The sequence below is a fragment of the Moschus berezovskii genome, chromosome 25 (assembly GCF_049115385.1).
Source record: "Moschus berezovskii isolate FMDL1 chromosome 25, NW_MosBer_1.0, whole genome shotgun sequence".
NCBI lineage: Eukaryota > Metazoa > Chordata > Mammalia > Artiodactyla > Moschidae > Moschus > Moschus berezovskii.
The window spans coordinates 24,496,425-24,516,309 of record NC_142484.1 but is presented as its reverse complement, the minus strand read 5'-3'; the positions used below and the strand labels follow the sequence as shown (position 1 = coordinate 24,516,309).

Below are 19,885 nucleotides of genomic sequence, written 5' to 3'. Positions count from 1 at the left end.
AGGTTAAAGCGTCTGCCTCCAATGTGGGAGAGCCGGGTTGGGAAGATCCCCTGGAGAAGGAAACGGTAACCCACTCCAGGATTCTTGCCTGGAGAATCCCATGGACGGAGAAGCCTGGTAGGCTACAGTCCACGGGGTCGCAAAGAGTAGGACACGACTGAGCAACAGAACGGAACGGAAAAGCAGCTATATAAAAATATGGAAAGAGATAGATTTATGTGTCTCTATCCCTCTGATGATGGAAAATAGCTCTGCCACTGTTTCAGCTATAAGCTCTTTATTCACATGGCTGTAAGTTCTTAATGAATTTCATCAAGATTTCCATTTAAATGTATTAAGCTGCTGTCAGTCCTTCAGTAAGATCAATGAACACCACTCAGGGAGGTATGGAAACAGTTTTCTAAATCTTCCCCTGAAACAACTTCAAGGCAAGAATGAGATTCAATAAAATGCACTTTAGTAAAGAAACAACAAGGGACAGTCAATAGAACATGAATACTAGAGTCTGACAGATCTCTGTTTAGAAAAACAAGTTCAAGGCTTGGATATTTAAATGTACCATCCAGGACATCTGTTTCTAAAATCTCAAAGGGCTGTTGTGACGATTATATGTAATACAATAAATAAAGGTAGGCAGTATTATTTGGCAACTAGTAGACAAATAGTAGATAATATTAGTTTTTAGTCATTAAGTATAGTTGTCATAAAAAAAACTGCAATTATTGAAAGATATAGCCAATTATTACAGGGTAAAATATATCTAAAACATTCTAGCCACATTCATGTCACAGATCAAAAAAATACCTTGAAATGGTCGCAAAAAATACAGTGATAAAATGAGAGTATTTTGCAAAAGAAAGGCAATCCACTTAAATGCTATTATAAAAGACCTCAATTGTACTGGAGAATTTTCTGTGCACTTTCTGTTTTGACCTTACTGATTTTTACTGCCAAAGTAATTTCATAAAACATGAATGGGCAGGAGGCATATGTATGCTCAAGTGTTTTATGATATCCGATCAAAAATGCATCGTCCTTTTCATCTACTTTTATATGGCAGTTTTATCAACTATACTCTGACCACAAAAATGACTTACTAATTCTAAAGCTTTGAGAAAGGGAAGGTCCAGGGAAAGGTGAGTGAAGGAAGACAGATGCTATTCAACTCAGTTTTAATGATTCAATGCAGCAAACATGTGCTATGTTCCATCTATAGTCCAGGAGCTGCAGAGCTCAGTAAAGAGCCAAAAATGAGCAAAACATAATCCTGAGGACACTCTATTTGTATACAGCTGTTTACAGCAGACAGCCTATAAAACACAATCTCACCAAGTATGCAGATAATGGGAGTGACAGTTCACCACGCACATGAAAAGGAAGCCTTTCACATTTATTGGGATCTATTTAAAAATACTGACTGGTAGGTACGCGGTGCTTTATAAATTTAACAGAAACCAATACTTAAATGTTCTTGTTAAATCACAGAGAAGACAGGTTTATACATTTAGTGAAGTCATGGAAAATTTGCTACCAAAGTGAATGATTTCCAACCTAGTATGAAACATTGTTTTGGGGAGAAACAACAACTAAATGTCATAAAAACAAACAAACAAATCAAAAGAGTCAAGTGTTCACGAGAACACCATTAACTTGGGAGTCCTGCATATCTTATATGAATATAATGTTCTACTACAACAGTACACTAAACAAATGTCTTAAAGCTTCCTCTAATGGAAACATCTTTCATCTCTATTGGGAACTTTCTCAGTCATGCATAGTTTATTTGAAATCCAAAGGTTCATTTGGTTCTGCCAGACTAAAATTAGATTACTAAAACTAGAATTTTATACTCACCCGATCCTCCTTTTGCCAAGTATTTGTTCTTTGCATAAAGGACAGAATCTAACATAGACTCAAAGAGAAGAAAATAGCCCTATATAAATAAAAAGGAAAAAGTGGTTTTCAGAAATGTGCAATATCATCATAAGCAGATAATTTTAAATATCTAGGCTACTATTTTAGCAAAAAATAATTTTTTTTGGTCTATACCATATAATAGTCTTCAAAGTCTGAAATTACTTTTTGCAGGAAATTCCCCATGTAATAATTAAATCAAGCCAGGGTACAAAGTGGATCCAGAATGTTTATTACAGTAGAATGTAATGAACCTTCTCCACCTGTGCTTCCACTTCCTAGACTATTGTTTCTTCCCCATTAAAAGCAAAGTTTCACATAGAATTGCTAATGTATTGTATAACTTCCTGGAATACTGCAGTATGAATCTAGACCAATTGTTCTGTTTGCCCCCAGAGGACATTTCTGATTGTCACAACTATCTGGGAGGTAAACATCCTTTACTAACACAGGATGGCCTCCCAAACAAACAAATGTCTGATCTCAAATGTCTATAGGGCTAAGGCTGCGAAACTGGTCTAGAATATCTTTTCCCAAGTTATTTTCTGCCCAAAGACATTCTCTTTGAAGAGTTTTTAAAAAAGAGGGGAGGGGACTTTTAATCAAAAAGGGGAGGAAGATCAGACGCTCTATTCTCCTTGGAGAGATTCATAATGCACAACAGCACATTAACAAGTTCTGAAAAGTGTTAACAGTGAAGAGTGTGGCTGAACATATTTTAAATAAGTATTGCCCACTTTTTGACTAGAGACCTTTCTTTTCCTGTGTAACATATATCAACATCTTGCACAACTCTGTTGTCTGAAACACACTGTGTGAATCTTGGCCCCAGTGCACTCCAGATTCTGGAGAACACCACTGACTCCTTCACCAAGAAAGGATAATCACAGCACAAATAAAAAGATAACTCACCACTACAGTAAGTCCCCTACATATGAACCAGTTCCATTCTGAGAGCATAGTTTTAAGTCCAATTTGTAAACCCAACAAAGTTAGCCTAAGTAACAAGCTAACACTACTGGCTATATAGTACTGTAGAGTAACAGGTTTATAATCCATTTCATACAAATAAAACATAAAAAACAAAAAATTAAGAAAACATTTTTACTCTTACAGTAAAGCAACTTGAAAAGTACAGTAGTACAGTTTGATAGCTGGGCACATTTGAGTCTTTCAAAGTTTGCTACTTGAAGGTTCGTATGTAGGGGACTTACTGAATCGGTGTCACATACACAGCACATTCTAATAGTATGCTACACAGTTTATTACAGAAATGATAAAGTAATTATAAGTGAGAGATTAAAGCCAGTTTCTGTTAGTCTTCTGGGGCCCATCTCCCAACAGCCCTGAACAATAGGGAAAGTTAAGTCTTTAGTACAGTGCTTATTAGCATTCATGGGGTCGCGGAGAGTCGGACACAACTGAGCGACTGAACTGAACTGAACTGAAACCCTATTATTGCTAAAAGTGAACAAATATGAGTGTTACCCTCACATCAGCATTGTGAAACAAAACTGTTTTCATTCATTTGCTCTGTGCACAAATTAAGTGTCTAACAAGATCAATATACAACACAATGAACGATGATGCTTCAAAGGCTTCTATACAACCAAAAAAATCTGCAAAACCAGAATGGGTAATTTTCCCAAGAGATTAACAGCAAATTTAAATTTACAGAAAATACAGCTCTCATGTCTGAATCACTTATAACGGAACCTAATTAAATTGCTGCTAGCAACTCTACACTGGCATTTACCTTTTCACCCCAACTCACTAATTTACTGATAAGAAAATAACTGCCTACAAAACAGACTTAGCAACAAAATTCATTTATTAATGTGTTTACTTAGAAAAATTAAGGATTTGGACTTCCTTAGTGGCTCAGACAGTAAAGATCTGCCTGCAATGGAGGAGACCCAGGTTCAATCCCTGAGTCCAGAAGATCCCCTGGAGAGGGAAATGGCAACTCACTCCAGTATTCTTGCCTGGGAAATCCCATGGACAGAGGAGCCTGGCAGGCTACAGCCCGTGGGGTCTCAAAGAGTTGGACATAACTGAGTATGCATGCATACATGCATGATAACAAAAGTGACAATAACAATGGTATTCTATATCATAGTGCTGCTGCGAGACCTAAATGTTAATAAATGTAAAAGGGTTTACAGCAGTAAATCTCATCAGTTTAACTGAAAAAAAAAGTACTTAAAATTTTATTTGCAAAGGCTAATGAGATTTTTTAAATTATGTTTAATACATTAGAGAAGGAAGGTTTACCGGATTCTTCAGAATCATATAGTATTTACTTAGTGAATGGTCCTTTATTAAAAATCCTTGAGTCAGAACTAAAATTCCTTTTCTTTTTTCCCCACGAGTCACTTTTTTCCAGACTATCCAAGACTATGTATATGTGTGTGCATACAAAAAATAAAAAGACCCTTCTTTAAAATCCTTGAAGTTTCTTTAAAATTCATAAACAAAATTTTAAACCCAGTCAAAATAATCTGATCAGGTTGGCCAAATTAGTGCCAATTCCAACTTCAAGGTTCTCAGAGAGATCTTTTCCCCTGGGTTAAAAATGTCAATTTTTCTTAATCCTCTGAAGTCTGTTATTTATACTTAAAAGAATTTCTGATATGTCTACTTCCATTCAAAATAAAAAATACCAATAAGCCCTTTTCCACATACCCCATAATGATTACCCAGAATCCTGATCAAACAATATTACAGAGAGCTTCTGAGGTTCTAACTATTTAAACAACGTAATTTTCACATCAGACAAATCAGTACTAGCGAGGGTAAGTGACTTATTTTAGGATATGAAGCTGGAAAAATAACTCTGGACAATCTTCAGGTCCCATCATAAACACTGGCTTTAAGATTCAATTCCAAATGCTGCTAACCAAACTCAACCTGAGATAGAGGGCAAGCAAGCAAAAGAAGGATAATCATCCCTCGAAACACGAACATCCTTTCCTAGATGCCATGCCTTTATGTCATATTTTTTAGATTGAGCCAACATTATTAGGTAGGAGAATTTCTGAAAGCAGATAATCAAATATTTTTGTTGATACATGTAAAGGATTTAGCACAGTGCCTGGCACAGAGTTAACACATAAAACCTATTAAAGACTGCATCACACGACTATTTTGGCAGAAGTCATATGGGGTCTGCTACTATTGGATAGAACTGGGCTAAAATGGTAGAAGCAGAAGGTTTTCTTCTTTCCCCATTCCTTCCCCCCCCTCCTTTTTCTCTTGATTGGTGTATAATTAAAAACAATACTTTAAATCTATTTAAGTTTGTTTTTTAAAATAATTTTATTTTGGTTGTGCTAGATGTTCACTGCTGCACTTTTCCCTAGTTAGCAAGCAGGGTCCACTCTCTAGCTGTGGTGCACGGTCTCATTATGGTGGCTTCTGTTAGTTACAGAGCATGGGCTCTGGGTGGAGGGTGGGCTTCAGTAGTTTCAGATCCCGGGCTCGAGAGCACAGGCTCAACAGTTGTGGCAAATGGGCCTAATTGCTCTGTGGCATGTGGGATCTTCCCAAAACCAGGATCAAACCTCTCTCCAGCACTGGCAGGTGAACTCCTCACCACTGAGCCACCAGGGAAAACTCAAGCCACATTATTTAATACTTGATGAAGACTGACAATTTTACTAGTCATTTATTTCACTTAGTATCTGGATATCGATTCAACTGCTACCTCCTCAAAAAGGATTTTCTGAATTCTGCATATTAAATATCTTCTTTCCCCACCAAACTCCATCTCTTTATTCTTCTTTGTACTCTATCATGGCACTTTAACGAAAACTGGTTATTTTAAAATGCTGTTTTGCCTTCTAAAATTAATTTTCAAATGTTAATAGTGGTAAATATCATCAGAGTAATATTAAGTGTCCTTTATGGAATAACTTGTTTAATTCATCCCTAAAGCACATGTTATTATTTTCATTCAGCTGACAAGGAAACTAAGGCTTAGAAATGTTAAATAACCTAAAATCATAAGACAAAAAAAAACAGCTCACAGTTTAAGAAACAGTTGAATGAGTCAGAATTTGAATCCTGGCCTATCTGTCTATAGAGGCCAAGTTCTGAGTAACTATTCTATGTTGCTTCTTATTGATTCACCTGAGTAAAAATAAGACTTGGTATTCGTATTATATTATGGGGCTTCCAGGTGGCTCAGTGGTAAAGAATCCCCCTGCCAATACAGGAGATGCAGGTTTGATCCCTGGGTCAGGAAGATCCCCTGGAGGAGGAAATGGCAACAGTGTCCAGTATTCTTGCCTGGAAAATCCCATGGACATAGAAGCTCAGTGGACTACAGTCCATGGAGTTGCAAAGAGTCAGACATGACTTATCACACACACATTTGTATTATGTTATACTACGTTTGTAATTAAGGACTCAAGTGTTCTGAAATAAAAAATACCTAGCACATATTAAACAAGATTAGATTTACAACAGGTACCTGATTGATAATATTTCAGAGTGAAAGCTTAGTTGGCAAGTGGCTGTTCACCAGCATTCACTGTGAAAAACATTACTTTAGAAAATCCATGGATATACATATGCAGAAACAAAACTTAATATTTGTGAGATAAATTAAAATGTCTAGTTAAGTATATTAGCAGATGAAAAGATTCATATATGGACTGTTTGCAGTTATTGTCCTTTCTCTCAACTTTCCACTTTGCTAAACTTCATTTTACTATAGGCTCCCTATGTGACAGAACGGGCTTTAATTTCCTGGGAATTGTCCTTGGTTCTGAACCAAGTCATTTATTACTGATATCAGAAGGCTTTGCTCCAAATGCCCTGCTTGTGTGCAGTGTGATTCAGACTGTAATTTCACAGGCTGCTACCTCACCTGTAGGGGTGCCATCTGGAAGAGAATTATACTCCGCACTTTCTCCCATGATGCTCATGGAGCGCTCTTCTTCCCAAACTGACATTCATTTTTTAAAATTAAAATTTGCATTTACACTTCAAAAATTAATTACTACAAAAGGAACACACTGGATCAAATCTGGAACTAAAAGAGCTATTAACATTATTCACTGAAATAGGAACCTTATTTTAAAATGCCTGTTCATGATATCTATTCTTGGAATAGACAAATTAATGATAAAAACAAAGTTGTGATACCTTCAGAATAAGGTGCCTCTCCTTTTTTTTTCTTCAGTTCAAATAACTGAATTACTGATACACTCTTAGGTATAATTAACTAGTTAAAAAAGTAAGGCTAGGGGAAAGCAAAAATAAAACAAAGAGCTAATCTGTAGAAAGTCTAGTAACAAACAGGCAAAAATATGTCTTTAAAGATAAAACTAAAAGATTATTCCAAAAACTAAACAAGCCTATAAAATCTAATCCCAAATTCTTTTTCATATTCTTTTCCATTACAGATTATTACAAGATACTGAATATAGCTCCTTGTGTTATGGGCTTCTGAGGTAGCTCAGTGGTAAAGAATACTCCTGTCAATGCTGGAGATGCAGGGTCAATCTCTGGGTCAAAAAGACCCCTGGAGGAGAAAATGAATCCATTCCAGTATTCTTGCCTGGAAAATCCCATGGCAGAGGAGCCTGGCGGACTACAGTCTATAGGGCTGCAAAGAGTCTGACACGACTGGGCATGTGCATGCACACACCTTGTGTCATATAGGAGGTCCTTGTGGTGTATCTATTTTATATACAGTAGTGTGTATATGTCAATCCGAAACTCCCTATTTATCACATTCCCTCTTTCCCCTCTGGTAACCATAAGTGTGTTTTCTATGAGTCATTTCTGTTTTGTAAATAAGTTCACTGGTCCCATTTCTTTTAGACTGCACATATAAATAACATCATGATTAGCTGTCTTTATCTGACTTACTTCAGTTACTATGATAATCTCTAGGTTCATCCATGCTGCTACAAATAGCATTATTATTTCATTCTTTTTTATGGCTAATATCCCATTGTGTGTATACATACACACAGTTTCTTCTTTTTCCATTTATCTGTCAGTGGACATTTAGGTTGCTTCCATGACTTGGCTATTATAAACAGTGCTGTTATTAACACTGGGGAACACGTATCTTTTCAAATTAGAATTTTCTCCAGATTTATAAGCCCAAGAGTGGAACAGTTGGATTGTATGGTAACCCTATTTTTAGTTTCCTAAGGAATTTTCATACTATTCTCCATAGAGGCTGCACCAATTTCATTCCTATCAACAGTGTAGTAGGGTTCCTTTTTCTCCATACCGTCTCCAGTATTTATTATTTGTAGACTCTTTGATAATGGCCATTCTGATCAGTGTGAGGTGTACTTCACTGTAGTTATGATTTTCATTTCTCTAATAATTAGTGATACTGAGCATTTTTTCATGTGCCTGCTGGCCACTTGTATGTCTTCTCTGGAGAAAGATATATGTGTATTTCTGAAACAATATTCCCAATTCCCCACAGTGACTGAAAAAAGTTGTTAATTATAACTGGATATTCTTTTTCTAAAAATAAAACAATTACTTGCTAGCACTTTTATTAAAGAGAATTATTGCTATATTAAGTTATATTTATATAAGAGGGTAGTCATACAATATTCATAAGTTATAGATATTTGAGACTACAGGAAAGATGAACTCTATTAACAGTATGATTCAAGGCTTGAAGAACAAGATCGTATTCTGTATCCTGCAAAAATGCATTTTAGGAGCTACTGATCCTCTGAGTTCAACATATATACCAGAAGGAAAAAAAAACAGACCATCTAGTTAGATGCATCAGTAAGCTGGTTGTCACCTTGAGAATCATTTGCTAAAGCTATTATAAAGTGAATAAACACTGGAAAACAGGAGATAAAACCTATCGTCCAGCCAAAGTGAGGAACAGAAGAGGAAATGATCCTAAAGAACAAAACAGAGACAACCAAATATATCTGCAGAGTAAATATAAACTTAAAATCTCATCTGCTGCCACCTTGCCCCTTTCCTGCCAACCCAGTTTAGAACCGTGGTCAAACACAGATCTCCTCTCCACCCCAACACCGTTTCCAATAATTCTTAACATAAGCTAGTCCTCTTGTGAATTCATCACGCTAATTTACAATATCTAGGTGGCAGGAAAAACTTCAATCATTTAGAAGTAATTCTGCAACATACTTTGTTGGTAAGACTGAAAAAACAGGAATTCTCATACTACTGTTGGCAAGAAAGCAGAATGGTAAGATAAGTGCTAAGAAGAATTTGGTAAAAATTGTTAATACTGCATATGCATTAAGTCTTTGACCCATCAATCCCACTTCCGGGAACATGAAATAAAATGAATAATGTATAAGAATATGCAATACATTATTATTTGTAACAGCAAAACAATGATAGACATTTTCATGGAAGTTATTTACATTAATCTAGACAATGGAATATTATTCAGTCATAGAAAAGAATGAGGAGTATTTCTCTATAATGATATAGAATGATGGTCAAGATATAATTTTAAATTAAAAAACACAAAGCATAGAACAATACATAGAGTATGTTAACTCTGCATAACACAAGGGTAAAAATGTAAATATATACATATCTAATACTTTTAAAATAAGCCCAAAGCTAAAAAGGAAACAAAAATTTATCTATTAACTAATGGACAGAAGAATGGAATCACTGAACTTTTTTGGAATTAAAACATAAATTTAAACTATAAAGAGAAAAAAGAAGCAATTCTTCTAAGCTGAACAGAAAGAAAACAAATACATCTGAAGGTATGTCAAGTTGGTTACATAACCAAAGGAAACTAATTATTTCAAATAACCTTGTGTGTGTATGCTCAGTTGTGTCTGACTCTTTGTGACTACACGGATTGTACCCCAGCAGGCTACTCTGTACATGGAATTTTCCAGGCAAGAATACTGGAGCAGGTTGCCATTTTCCACTCCAGGGATTGAACCCACGTCTCTTGCATCTCCTGCACTGGCAGGCAGATTCTTTACCATTGCATCACCTGGAAAGTCCCCCTCAAGTAACTTTAAAACACAGTATTTAGACTATATATTTCTCATGAGATATATATTCTAGGACAAAAGAAAATACAAGGAAACCATAAATGAAGTCATAAAACTTCATTTACAAATTTTGCTACTAGTAAAATTCATGTAAATTTTTGAAACTATTATATAGATATATGATAGAACAAATAAGCAATTATTATTTTCAGAATCAAGATTTTTCTATAAAAAGATACAGTATAAAATTAAAGAATTAAAAATTCCATAATCTTAAATTGGAAATATCAGTGTAATACTAATATTTTATTTTAATATTAAAAATAATAGCTATATCTGTCTACTAAGAATAACATACAACCAAATGACAGTCCAATAGTAATGAGCACTCCTAGAACAGAGACTGTGATCTCCAGATACTGTTTCCCAATGAAAGAATCAGGATTCCTTGGTTCCTTCCAAGTCTAGGCAGTATAAAGTGACTGTAAAGAGTTTTATACTATCAGAAAGTATAATCTGAAATATAAACATACATTTTTTCTTTTCATCACTATACCGATAACTAGAAATTATTAAAGGGATCGAACAGGTTAAATCAAATGCTTATCATTAGCTAAACATGGGCCAATTCAAAAATCAAAATAATAATTACAAACGGTTCAAAACACATCAAATATGAGTTCATAATGACACTACCAAAAGAAAAAAAAAACTCCAAAAATCCCTTTAGAAAATGCTGCAGAACAATTCATTATTCTAAAAATGTTACGTAGAAAATATCCAGCATTTATCGCCCTTTCAACTATAAACTATAGTTCATAACCAAGTATTTGAGAAAGTACTTAGTAACAAATAAAGAATAAATGAGAGAATACCACAATTTTGTAACTTCTAATGAAATAATGAATCTAAGATCATTTTCAATGAATTCTAAAATCTTTAAGTCAAACACTGATAGGGAACTTTTTTTTCCTGTTTTGAATTCCAACTAAGATCCTGAGAACAGAAAAAGGGAGGAAAGGAAGGGGAGAGTGTTCCACCAGGACAACCCCACTAAAGCCACATGGAGTAGAGAAAAACGTTGTGATGGGGAAAGTGGCTACTTCTGAATACTAAATCCGTGACTAGTCTGTATGATTCAGTTTTAGAAGAACTGAAGAATTAAAACAAACAAATCCAATTAAAAAATGGGCAGAAGACCTGAATAGATATTTTTCCAAATAAGACATACAGATGGCTAACAAGCACATGAAAAGATGTTCAATACTGCTAATTATTAGAGAACTGCAAATTAAAACCACAATGAAATAAATATCACTCACAGCTGTTACAATGGCTATCATCAAAAAGTCTACAAACAACAAATGCTGAAGAGGATGTGAAGAAAAAGGAACCCTTCTACACTGTTGCTGGGAATGTACACTGGTGCAGTCATTATACAAAACAGACTGGAGGTTCCTTAAAAAATTACAAACAGAACTACCATAAGATCCAGAAATTCCACTCCTGGGTGTATATCCGGAAAAAACAGAAACACTAATTGAACAGAATACATGTACCCCAATGTTCACAGCAGCACTATTTGTAATACTTCAGACACAGATAGTGAAGGACAGGGAAGCGTGCAGTCCGTGGGGTTGCAAAAATTACAGATGACTTAGAGACTGAATAACAATAAGACATAGAAGCAACTCAGGTGCCCAGCACTAGATGATTGGCCTAGGAAGATGTGAAACACACACACACATGAATATTACTCAGCCATAAAAAAAATGAAAGCACTGCCATTTGCCACAATGTGAATAGACCTAGAAAATTTTATGCTTAGTGAAATGTCAGAGAAAGACAAATACTATATGATATCATCTATCTGTGGAACCTAAAAAATAGTACAAATGAATCTATATGCACAACTGAAATAGACTCACAGATTTGTGATCACCAAAGGGGAGAGAAAAAGGAGAAGGGACAAATTAGGGGTACACACTAACAGATACAAATTGTGAAGTGTTAGTCACTCAGTCAAGTCCGACTCTTTGTGACCTCATGAACTGTACCCGCCAGGCTCCTCTGTCCATGGCGTTCTCCAGGCAAGAATACTGGAGCGGGTAGCCATTTCCTTCTCCAGGGCATCTTCCTGAACCAGGGATCGAACTCAGGTCTCCTGCATTGGCAGGCAAATTATCTTACCATATGAGCCACCAGATACATAAGCAACAAGGAAATACTATAACAGATGAATTATACCCATTATCTTATAATAACCTGTAATGGAATATAATCTGCAAAAATCATGAATCACCATGCTGAAAGTAACACAATATTGTTAATAACACCCATATTGTAAATAGCACAATACTGTAAATCAAACTATCCTTCAATTTAAAAAAAAATTCTAGAGAAGAGGATATAAAAACCAACGGATGAGTTTAACAGACTGTGAAAAATAACTTCAGAAAAAAACAGGTGGACTGAAAAATTATCCAGAGTGCAGTTCAGAAAACCAAAACATTAGAAAATATGAAAGAGGTAAAGAGGCATGGAAAATGGAGAAATCTAATAAATATACAATGGTAATTTTAGAAAGATTTATTAAAACAAGACACAAAAAATTCAAACCATAAAGAAGTTTGATAAATTTGATACACAAAGTTAAGAATGTCTATTCATCAAATTATACCAAAAAAAGAGAGAAATGACAAGCCACACACTGCCAACAAATATAATTGATAGAGAATAATGTATCTGTCAAGACAAGCTAGGTTACTCCGCACTAACAAACACCCAAATAACCAACTAAAACCAAACAGACTTCTTTCTGATATGACAGGTTGACAAGAAACATTGCTTATTATAATCACTCAGGGATCAGGGAAGTCACAGGGCCATATCTAACTTCAAAGGAGACAGAAAGAAATATTCTATTATGTGCCTCAAAACAAAGAGAAGCAAAAGATATGAGAGTAGGCCAAGTAACAGACTGATAATTCTAATAGATAAGAAACTCTTTCAGAAAATAAAAAGACAAAAGTCACAGACAGAATGACAAGCAAAAGAAAAGAAACAGAAATTTTAAAGTAGACAATGCTAAAATGAGCTATAAGCTCATTTTAAACTGTTGTAGTTTTGATTTCCATTTATCTAATAATGAGCAATCTTGAGCATCTTTTCATGTGTTTATTAGCCATCTGGAGGTCTTCAGAGAAAAGTCTATTGAGGTCTTCTGCCCATTTTTTGATTGGGTTGTTTGTTTTTCTGATGCTGAGCTACATGAGCTGCTTATATATTTTGGAGATTAATCCTGTCAACTGCTTCATTTGCAATTATATCCTCCCATTCTGAGGGCTGCCTTTTTATCTTGTTTTTTGCCTTCCTTTGCTGCAATTTTCTTTTTAAGAAGTAAAACTCTGTTTGCAGATGACATGACACTATACAGAGAAAACCCTAAAGATACTATCAGAAAATTACTAGAGCTAAGCAGTGAATATAGTAAAGTCCCAGGATACAAAATCAGTACACGAAAATCCTTTGCATCCCTAGACACTAACAATGAAAAATCAGAAAGAGAAATTAAGGAAATCAACCCTCTCACCACTCCAACAACCAAAAAAAGATATCTAGGAGAAGAGCTGGACTATAAAGAAAGCTAAGCACCGAAGAATTGATGGTGTTGAAGACTCTGGACAGTCCCTTGGACAGCAAAGAGATCCAACCAGTCAATCCTAAAGGAAATCAGTCCTGAATATTCATTGGAAAGACTGATGCTAAAGCTGTAACTCCAATACTTTGGCCACCTGATGCAAAGAACTGACTCCTCTGAAAAGACCCTGATGCTGGGAAAGATTGAAAGCGGAAGAAGGGGATGACAGAGAATGAGATGGTTGGATGGCATCATCAACTCGATGGACATGAGTTTGAGTAAGCTCCGGGAACTGGTGATGGACAGGGAAGCCTGGAGTAATGCAGTCCATAGGGTCACAGAGTCGGACACGATTGAGTGACTGAACGGAACTGAGAAATAAACCTACCTATGGAGACAAATTTTCCAGCAAATTTGGAAAACTCAGCAGTGGCCACAGGACTGGAAAAGGTCAGTCTTCATTCCAATCCCAAAGAAAGGCAATGCCAAAGAATGCTCAAACTACCGCACAACTGCACTCATCTCACACGCTAGTAAAGTCATGCTCAAAATTCTCCAAGCCAGGCTTCAGCAATATGTGAACTGTAAACTCCCAGATGTTCAAGCAGGTTTTAGAAAAGGCAGAGGCACCAGAGATCAAATTGCCAACACCCGTTGGATCATGGAGAAAGCAAGAGAGTTCCAGAAAAACATCTATTTCTGCTTCATTGACTATGCCAAAGCCTTTGACTGTGTGGATATCACAATAAACTGTGGAAAATTCTGAAAGAGATGGGAATACCAGACCACCTGACCTGCCTCTTGAGAAACCTGTATGCAGGTCAGGAAGCAACAATCAGAACTGTACATGGAACAAAAGACTGGTTCCAAATAGGAAAAGGAGTACGTCAAGGCTGTATATTGTCACCTTGCTTATTTAACTTCTATGCAGAGTACATCATGAGGAATGCTGGGCTGGAAGAAGCACAAGCTGGAATCAAGATTGCTGGGAGAAATATCAATAACCTCAGATATGCAGATGACATTACTCTTCTGGCAGAAAGTGAAGAGGAACTCAAAAGCCTCTTGATGAAAGTGAAAGAGGAGAGTGAAAAGGTTGGCTTGAAGCTCAACATTCAGAAAACAAAGATCATGGCATCTGGTCCCATCACTTCATGGGAAATAGATGGGAAAACAGTGGAAACAGTGTCAGACTATTTTTTTGGGCTCCAAAATCACTGCAGATGCTGACTGCAGCCATGAAATTAAAAGACGCTTACTCCTTGGAAGGAAAGTTATGATCAACCTTGATAGTATATTAAAAAGCAGAGACATTACTTTGCCAACAAAGGTCCGTCTAGTCAAGGCTATGGTTTTTCCCATGGTCATGTATGGATGTGAGAGTTGGACTGTGAAGAAAGCTGATCCCCAAAGAATTGATGCTTTTGAACTGTGGTGTTGGAGAAGACTCTTGAGAGTCCCTTGGACTGCAAGGAGATCCAACCAGTCCATTCTAAAGGAGATCAATCCTGGATGTTCATTGGAAGGACTGATGCTAAAGCTGAAACTGCAATACTTTGGCCACCTCATGCAACGAGTTGACTCACTGGAAAAGACTCTGATGCTGGGAAAGGTTGGGGGCGGGAGGAGATGGGGATGACAGAGCAAATGAGATGGCTGGATGGCATCACCGACTCTGTGGACATGAGTTTGAGTGAACTCCGGGAGTTGGTGATGGACAGGGAAGCCTGGCGTGCTGTGATTCATGGGGTCGCAAAGAGTCGGACACGACTGAACTGAACTGATGGAGACAAAAGAGCTGTACACAAAAAACTATAAGACACAAATGAACAGGTGGAGAGACATATGATGTTCTTGGATTGGAAGAATCAATATTGTGAAAATGACTACCCAAACCAATCTACAGATTCAAATCAATCCCTATCAAATTACAATGGCATTTTTTCACAGAACTAGAACAAAAATTCCACAGTTCGTATGGAAATGCAAAAGACCACAAATATCCAGAACAATCTTGAGAAAGAATCAAGTTGGTTTTCGCAACTTCAGACTATACTACAAAGCTACAGTCATCAGGAGAGTATGGTACAGGCACAAAACAAAATATAGACCAATGGAACAAGATAGAAAGCCCAGAGATAAATTCACATACCTAGGGGCACCCTGTCTTTGACAAAGGAGGCAAGAATATATTAAAACAATGGAGAAAACAGAGTCTCTTCAATAAGTACTGCTAGGAAAACTGGACAACTATGTGTAAAAGAATGAAATTATAACATTTCCTAACACCATACACAAAGATAAACTCAAAATGGATTAAAGACCCAAGTGTAAGACCAGAAACTATAAAACTATTAGAAACATAAGCAGAACACTCTTGGACATAAATCACAGCAAGATCCTCTATGACCCACCTCCTAAGGTAATGAAAATCGTGGCTTCTTTAACTTGTCCCTTGAAGTACTAAAAATAGCTCAAGAGAATGAATTGAAATTCCAAGGAATTAGTGAGTCCTTAACTAAAATCAGCTCTGCCAGGGCTCAAAAAAGTATGAAAGGCAGGTGTTTTATCTTAAGAGTCTGTGAGAATTTTGTATTTCACACCATAAAAATAATAATGATGCCCCCCTTGAAGCTTCATACAATTTGTTCTCAAGCACATGATTAGGGGTTTTCTAACTCTATGTTGTGAAGCACTGGAGCAAGATTATTTATTATAAACTGGTGGAACTTATATGATTACTCATGGCATGTGAATCAAATATCTGTCCCAGGATAATTCTTAAGTAGAAACACTTCATACTAATTATTATAGTAATTATGACTGAGCCAACTCAGTTACATGAAACAGAGCTTGTAATGAACATCCATCTGCTTGCAAATGCAAACTGTTAAATTTTAGTAGCTTAATTTCATTCCCTGGCAGAAGTAAATGGTATTATTGAAAAAAAAATTTTTTTAATTGCTATACAATTTTAGAGTTTGAAATCAAAATTAACAAAACTTCCTGTTCTCTAATATACTGAAAAATTTTTGTAAGGACAGTTGATTCATACTCCTGAGTAACTTATGCCCTTTACCTTCATAATTAGAATAATATACAACTTATTGAGCAAAATGATTTTTTTTTAAGTAATGCATACATGACTTAAGCACAACTAGAATGCAACATGGCACAGGGAATTATGGACAGCCAAAAACATAAAAGAGAGCTCTGTAGCTCAGATGGTAAAGCGTCTGCCTACAATGTGGGAGATCCGGGTTCGATCCCTGGGTCAGGAAGATCCCCTGGAGAAGGATGGCAACCCACTCCAGTATTCTTGCCTGGAAAATCCCATGGGACTGAGGAGCCTGGTAGGCTACAGTCCATGGGGTTGCAGAGTCAGACACGACTGAGAGACTTCACTTTCACAAACAAATAAATCCAATCAAATCAATCATATATGAGCACAGAATCTCTTGGTAAATGCAACTTTCAGAACTTTGATGAAAGAGATATAAAACATCTAAAATATATTTCAGAAGCAAAAACTTTATTCACAATACATAAGTGTTTCAATATAAACACTATGCTTAAAGGACTAAATATTTTCACTTACACTTGGTCTCAAGCCACAAAGGGTTAAATTTCTCCTATAGCTTTCAAAATTACAAAACAGCCTCCTCTCTAGAGTAAGAAATAAAATGGCTGCAGAGTGTGATCTAAATTTTAATCTAAACAAATATAAAGATTAAACAAAGGAGAGGCTTGGGAGTGATTAAGAATGCAAGAACATATGTAGAGATTATAAAACTGAAATAATTGAACATAAGAGGTCTAATCTTAATTATATTTTTACTGTTTTCATTTTATTCTTAATTCAGAATAAAGAAAAAATTTTAAGAAAAAAAAATACTTACAAACCACAATTTTTGATTCAGCATTCAAGTATTGTAACTATTTCTGTTAATATTTAAAATACTAAAAAAAAAAAAAGCCTATTGAATGTGTATTTTATACTTTACCTGAAATAACTATGTAATATTAGTATTGCCTCTAATTTATTTACAGAGCAGCAAACTGAGAATTATTCTTGAAACATACTATAATACATTTTAATATGAAGAAAAATATAAAAAATCCCAACCCCAATAATCCACATTCATTGGCTGATGTTTGTATTTCTTTGCATTCATTATAGGCAGAGTCAATTAGTAAATACTAGCCATGGAAACAGAGGGTTTTCTGCTTTTACAAGGGACTCAAAAGCCAAGAGAGAAGCACCAAGTGTGTTCTTCCCTCAAGTATTAATATTTCAGATTTCACATATATTATCATTTCCAGCTTTTATTAACTGAATAATCTACTCAAGCAGCTCATTCACTAGTTGCTACTGCTGCTAAGTCACTTCAGTCGTGTCCGACTCTGTGTGACCCCACAGACGGAAGCCCACCAGGCTCCCCCGTCCCTGGGATTCTCCAGGCAAGAACACTGGAGTGGGTTGCCATTTCCTCCTCCAATGTGTGAAAGTGAAAAGTGAAAGTGAAGTCGCTCAGTCGAGTCCGACCCTTAGCGACCCCACGGACTGCAGCCTACCAGGCTCCTCCATCCATGGGATTTTCTAGGCAAGAGTACTGGAGTGGCTTGCCATTGCCTTCTCCGCATTCACTAGTTACAGAGTCCTTAAAAGTTTGTACAACTTTCGAAATGAGTGGCTAATTACTGAGATCTTATTATGTGCCAGGATGTTTTATGAAATTTCCATGTATCAATTCATTTAATCCTCACAAAATCCCTATAAAGTAGATACTATTGCTGTCTTCCTTTTAGAGAGAAGGAAACTGAGGCACAGACAGGTTCAGTAATATACCCAAGGTAACAAACCAAGATGCAGCAAAAGAGCACCACGAATTCAGGTGGTCTGACTCTAGAGCAATAAATATTCTTAACTCTGTCTCATCTTTGCCTTCCTCTGATGTATAGAAAATTATAAATAAGATTGTGTCTGTGGTCAGGGAATTTCTATCTGGAAAAGTTCTCATATATTCTCTCATCATTTACTCATACTTGATCCCTTTGACAAACTCTGATCATATCAAGTAAATCCTGGTCCCCAATTTCAGAGAATGGAGAAAGGTTTATGAACAATTAATTCTAATACACTGTAGAAGTGTGTAATAGAAGCTTAAACTAAATTGCAAAGGAAGGGGGAAAGAGATTTTATATGGGATCAAGGGGCAAAAAGGGAAAGCAGAATACATTAAATGAAATAAGTCAATGTGCTAACACATATTTCTCCCATCATCAGTATATTCCATTAAAAGACAAATTATTTGTCAAAAATATAAATAAAATGATTTTAGAAAGAGAAATAAAGGACAATAAAACAACAGTAGTCTCTGTAATCAAAAGAACATTTTTTACAATTAACTTTATGTAACAATTTACCTTATTTTTTATTTTGAAGCACTTATTGGCTTCCCAATGGTAAAGAACATGCCTGCCAATGCAGGACACATGGACATGGCAACCCACTCCAGTATTCTTGGTGTGGAGAATCCCATGGACAGAGGAGCCTGGCAGGTTACAGTCCATAGGGTTGCACAGAGTCAGACATGACTGAAGTGATTAAGCAAGCATTTGTTTTTTTTAATTATTATATTGATTGATTTTAAAAAATACCAGAAGGCAGGCAATAAAAAGATGACTTTTCCTCTGATGGAACAACAAAAAAGAAAAATAAGGGAAAAGACTGACCAGAGAATATAGAGTTGAAAGTTATATCTTACATTTCCTTATCTTGAACCACTGGACATTAGATTATGTCTACTTTTAAGTAAACAAAATACATACTAGACATAGACAATTTTATTTCACTTAAAATTTTCACAGTAATATACATAAAGGAGAAAAAAAAGACTAAAAAAATTCAGGTCATAAGCATATTTCTTATCAAGGACAGGAAAGGCAAAAATGTACCTGTATGATTAAAAATTTGTGTTGCAAATCAATCTCTTATACTTTCCCTAACATTAAGATTAATTTAGCTTATCTAACTTACTAAACTACTTACATAATTATTATTACATCATTTAAGATAAGAAGAGAAATCAGAAAAGGCCACCTAATCTTCATGGCAGTTGGCTGATACGGCATGGCTTCACTGCCAGACCAAATTAAAAACAACAAAAACATTTCAACAGTTGAAAATGTAACCTATGACACGCTTCATGGCCCAGATTCTATAGTGTTGATAAACCAAATGACAAGTCATCTTTCTAAGTGATAAAGTCTAAAGTGATAAAACCCTGAAAAGCTATTTACCAACAATAAAGAGTATTAAATGTGAACAAAAGATGCCCCA

The 19,885-nt window shown here is 35.8% G+C and overlaps 1 protein-coding gene across 2 annotated transcripts in view; it reads right to left on the bottom strand.

Moving 5' to 3' along the window:
• The window catches only part of PRMT3 (protein arginine methyltransferase 3), a 149,397-nt gene that overhangs the window by 77,387 nt on the left and 52,125 nt on the right, over positions 1 to 19,885 (bottom strand). For both annotated transcript variants that reach the window (XR_008684435.2, XM_055416040.2), the window contains exon 11: positions 1,855 to 1,933. Coding sequence is in view for 1 of the 2 variants with exons in the window: in XM_055416040.2 (XP_055272015.2) it covers positions 1,855 to 1,933 (79 nt within the window). In the remaining variant the exon portion in view is untranslated. The remainder of the gene's footprint in view (positions 1 to 1,854; positions 1,934 to 19,885) is intronic.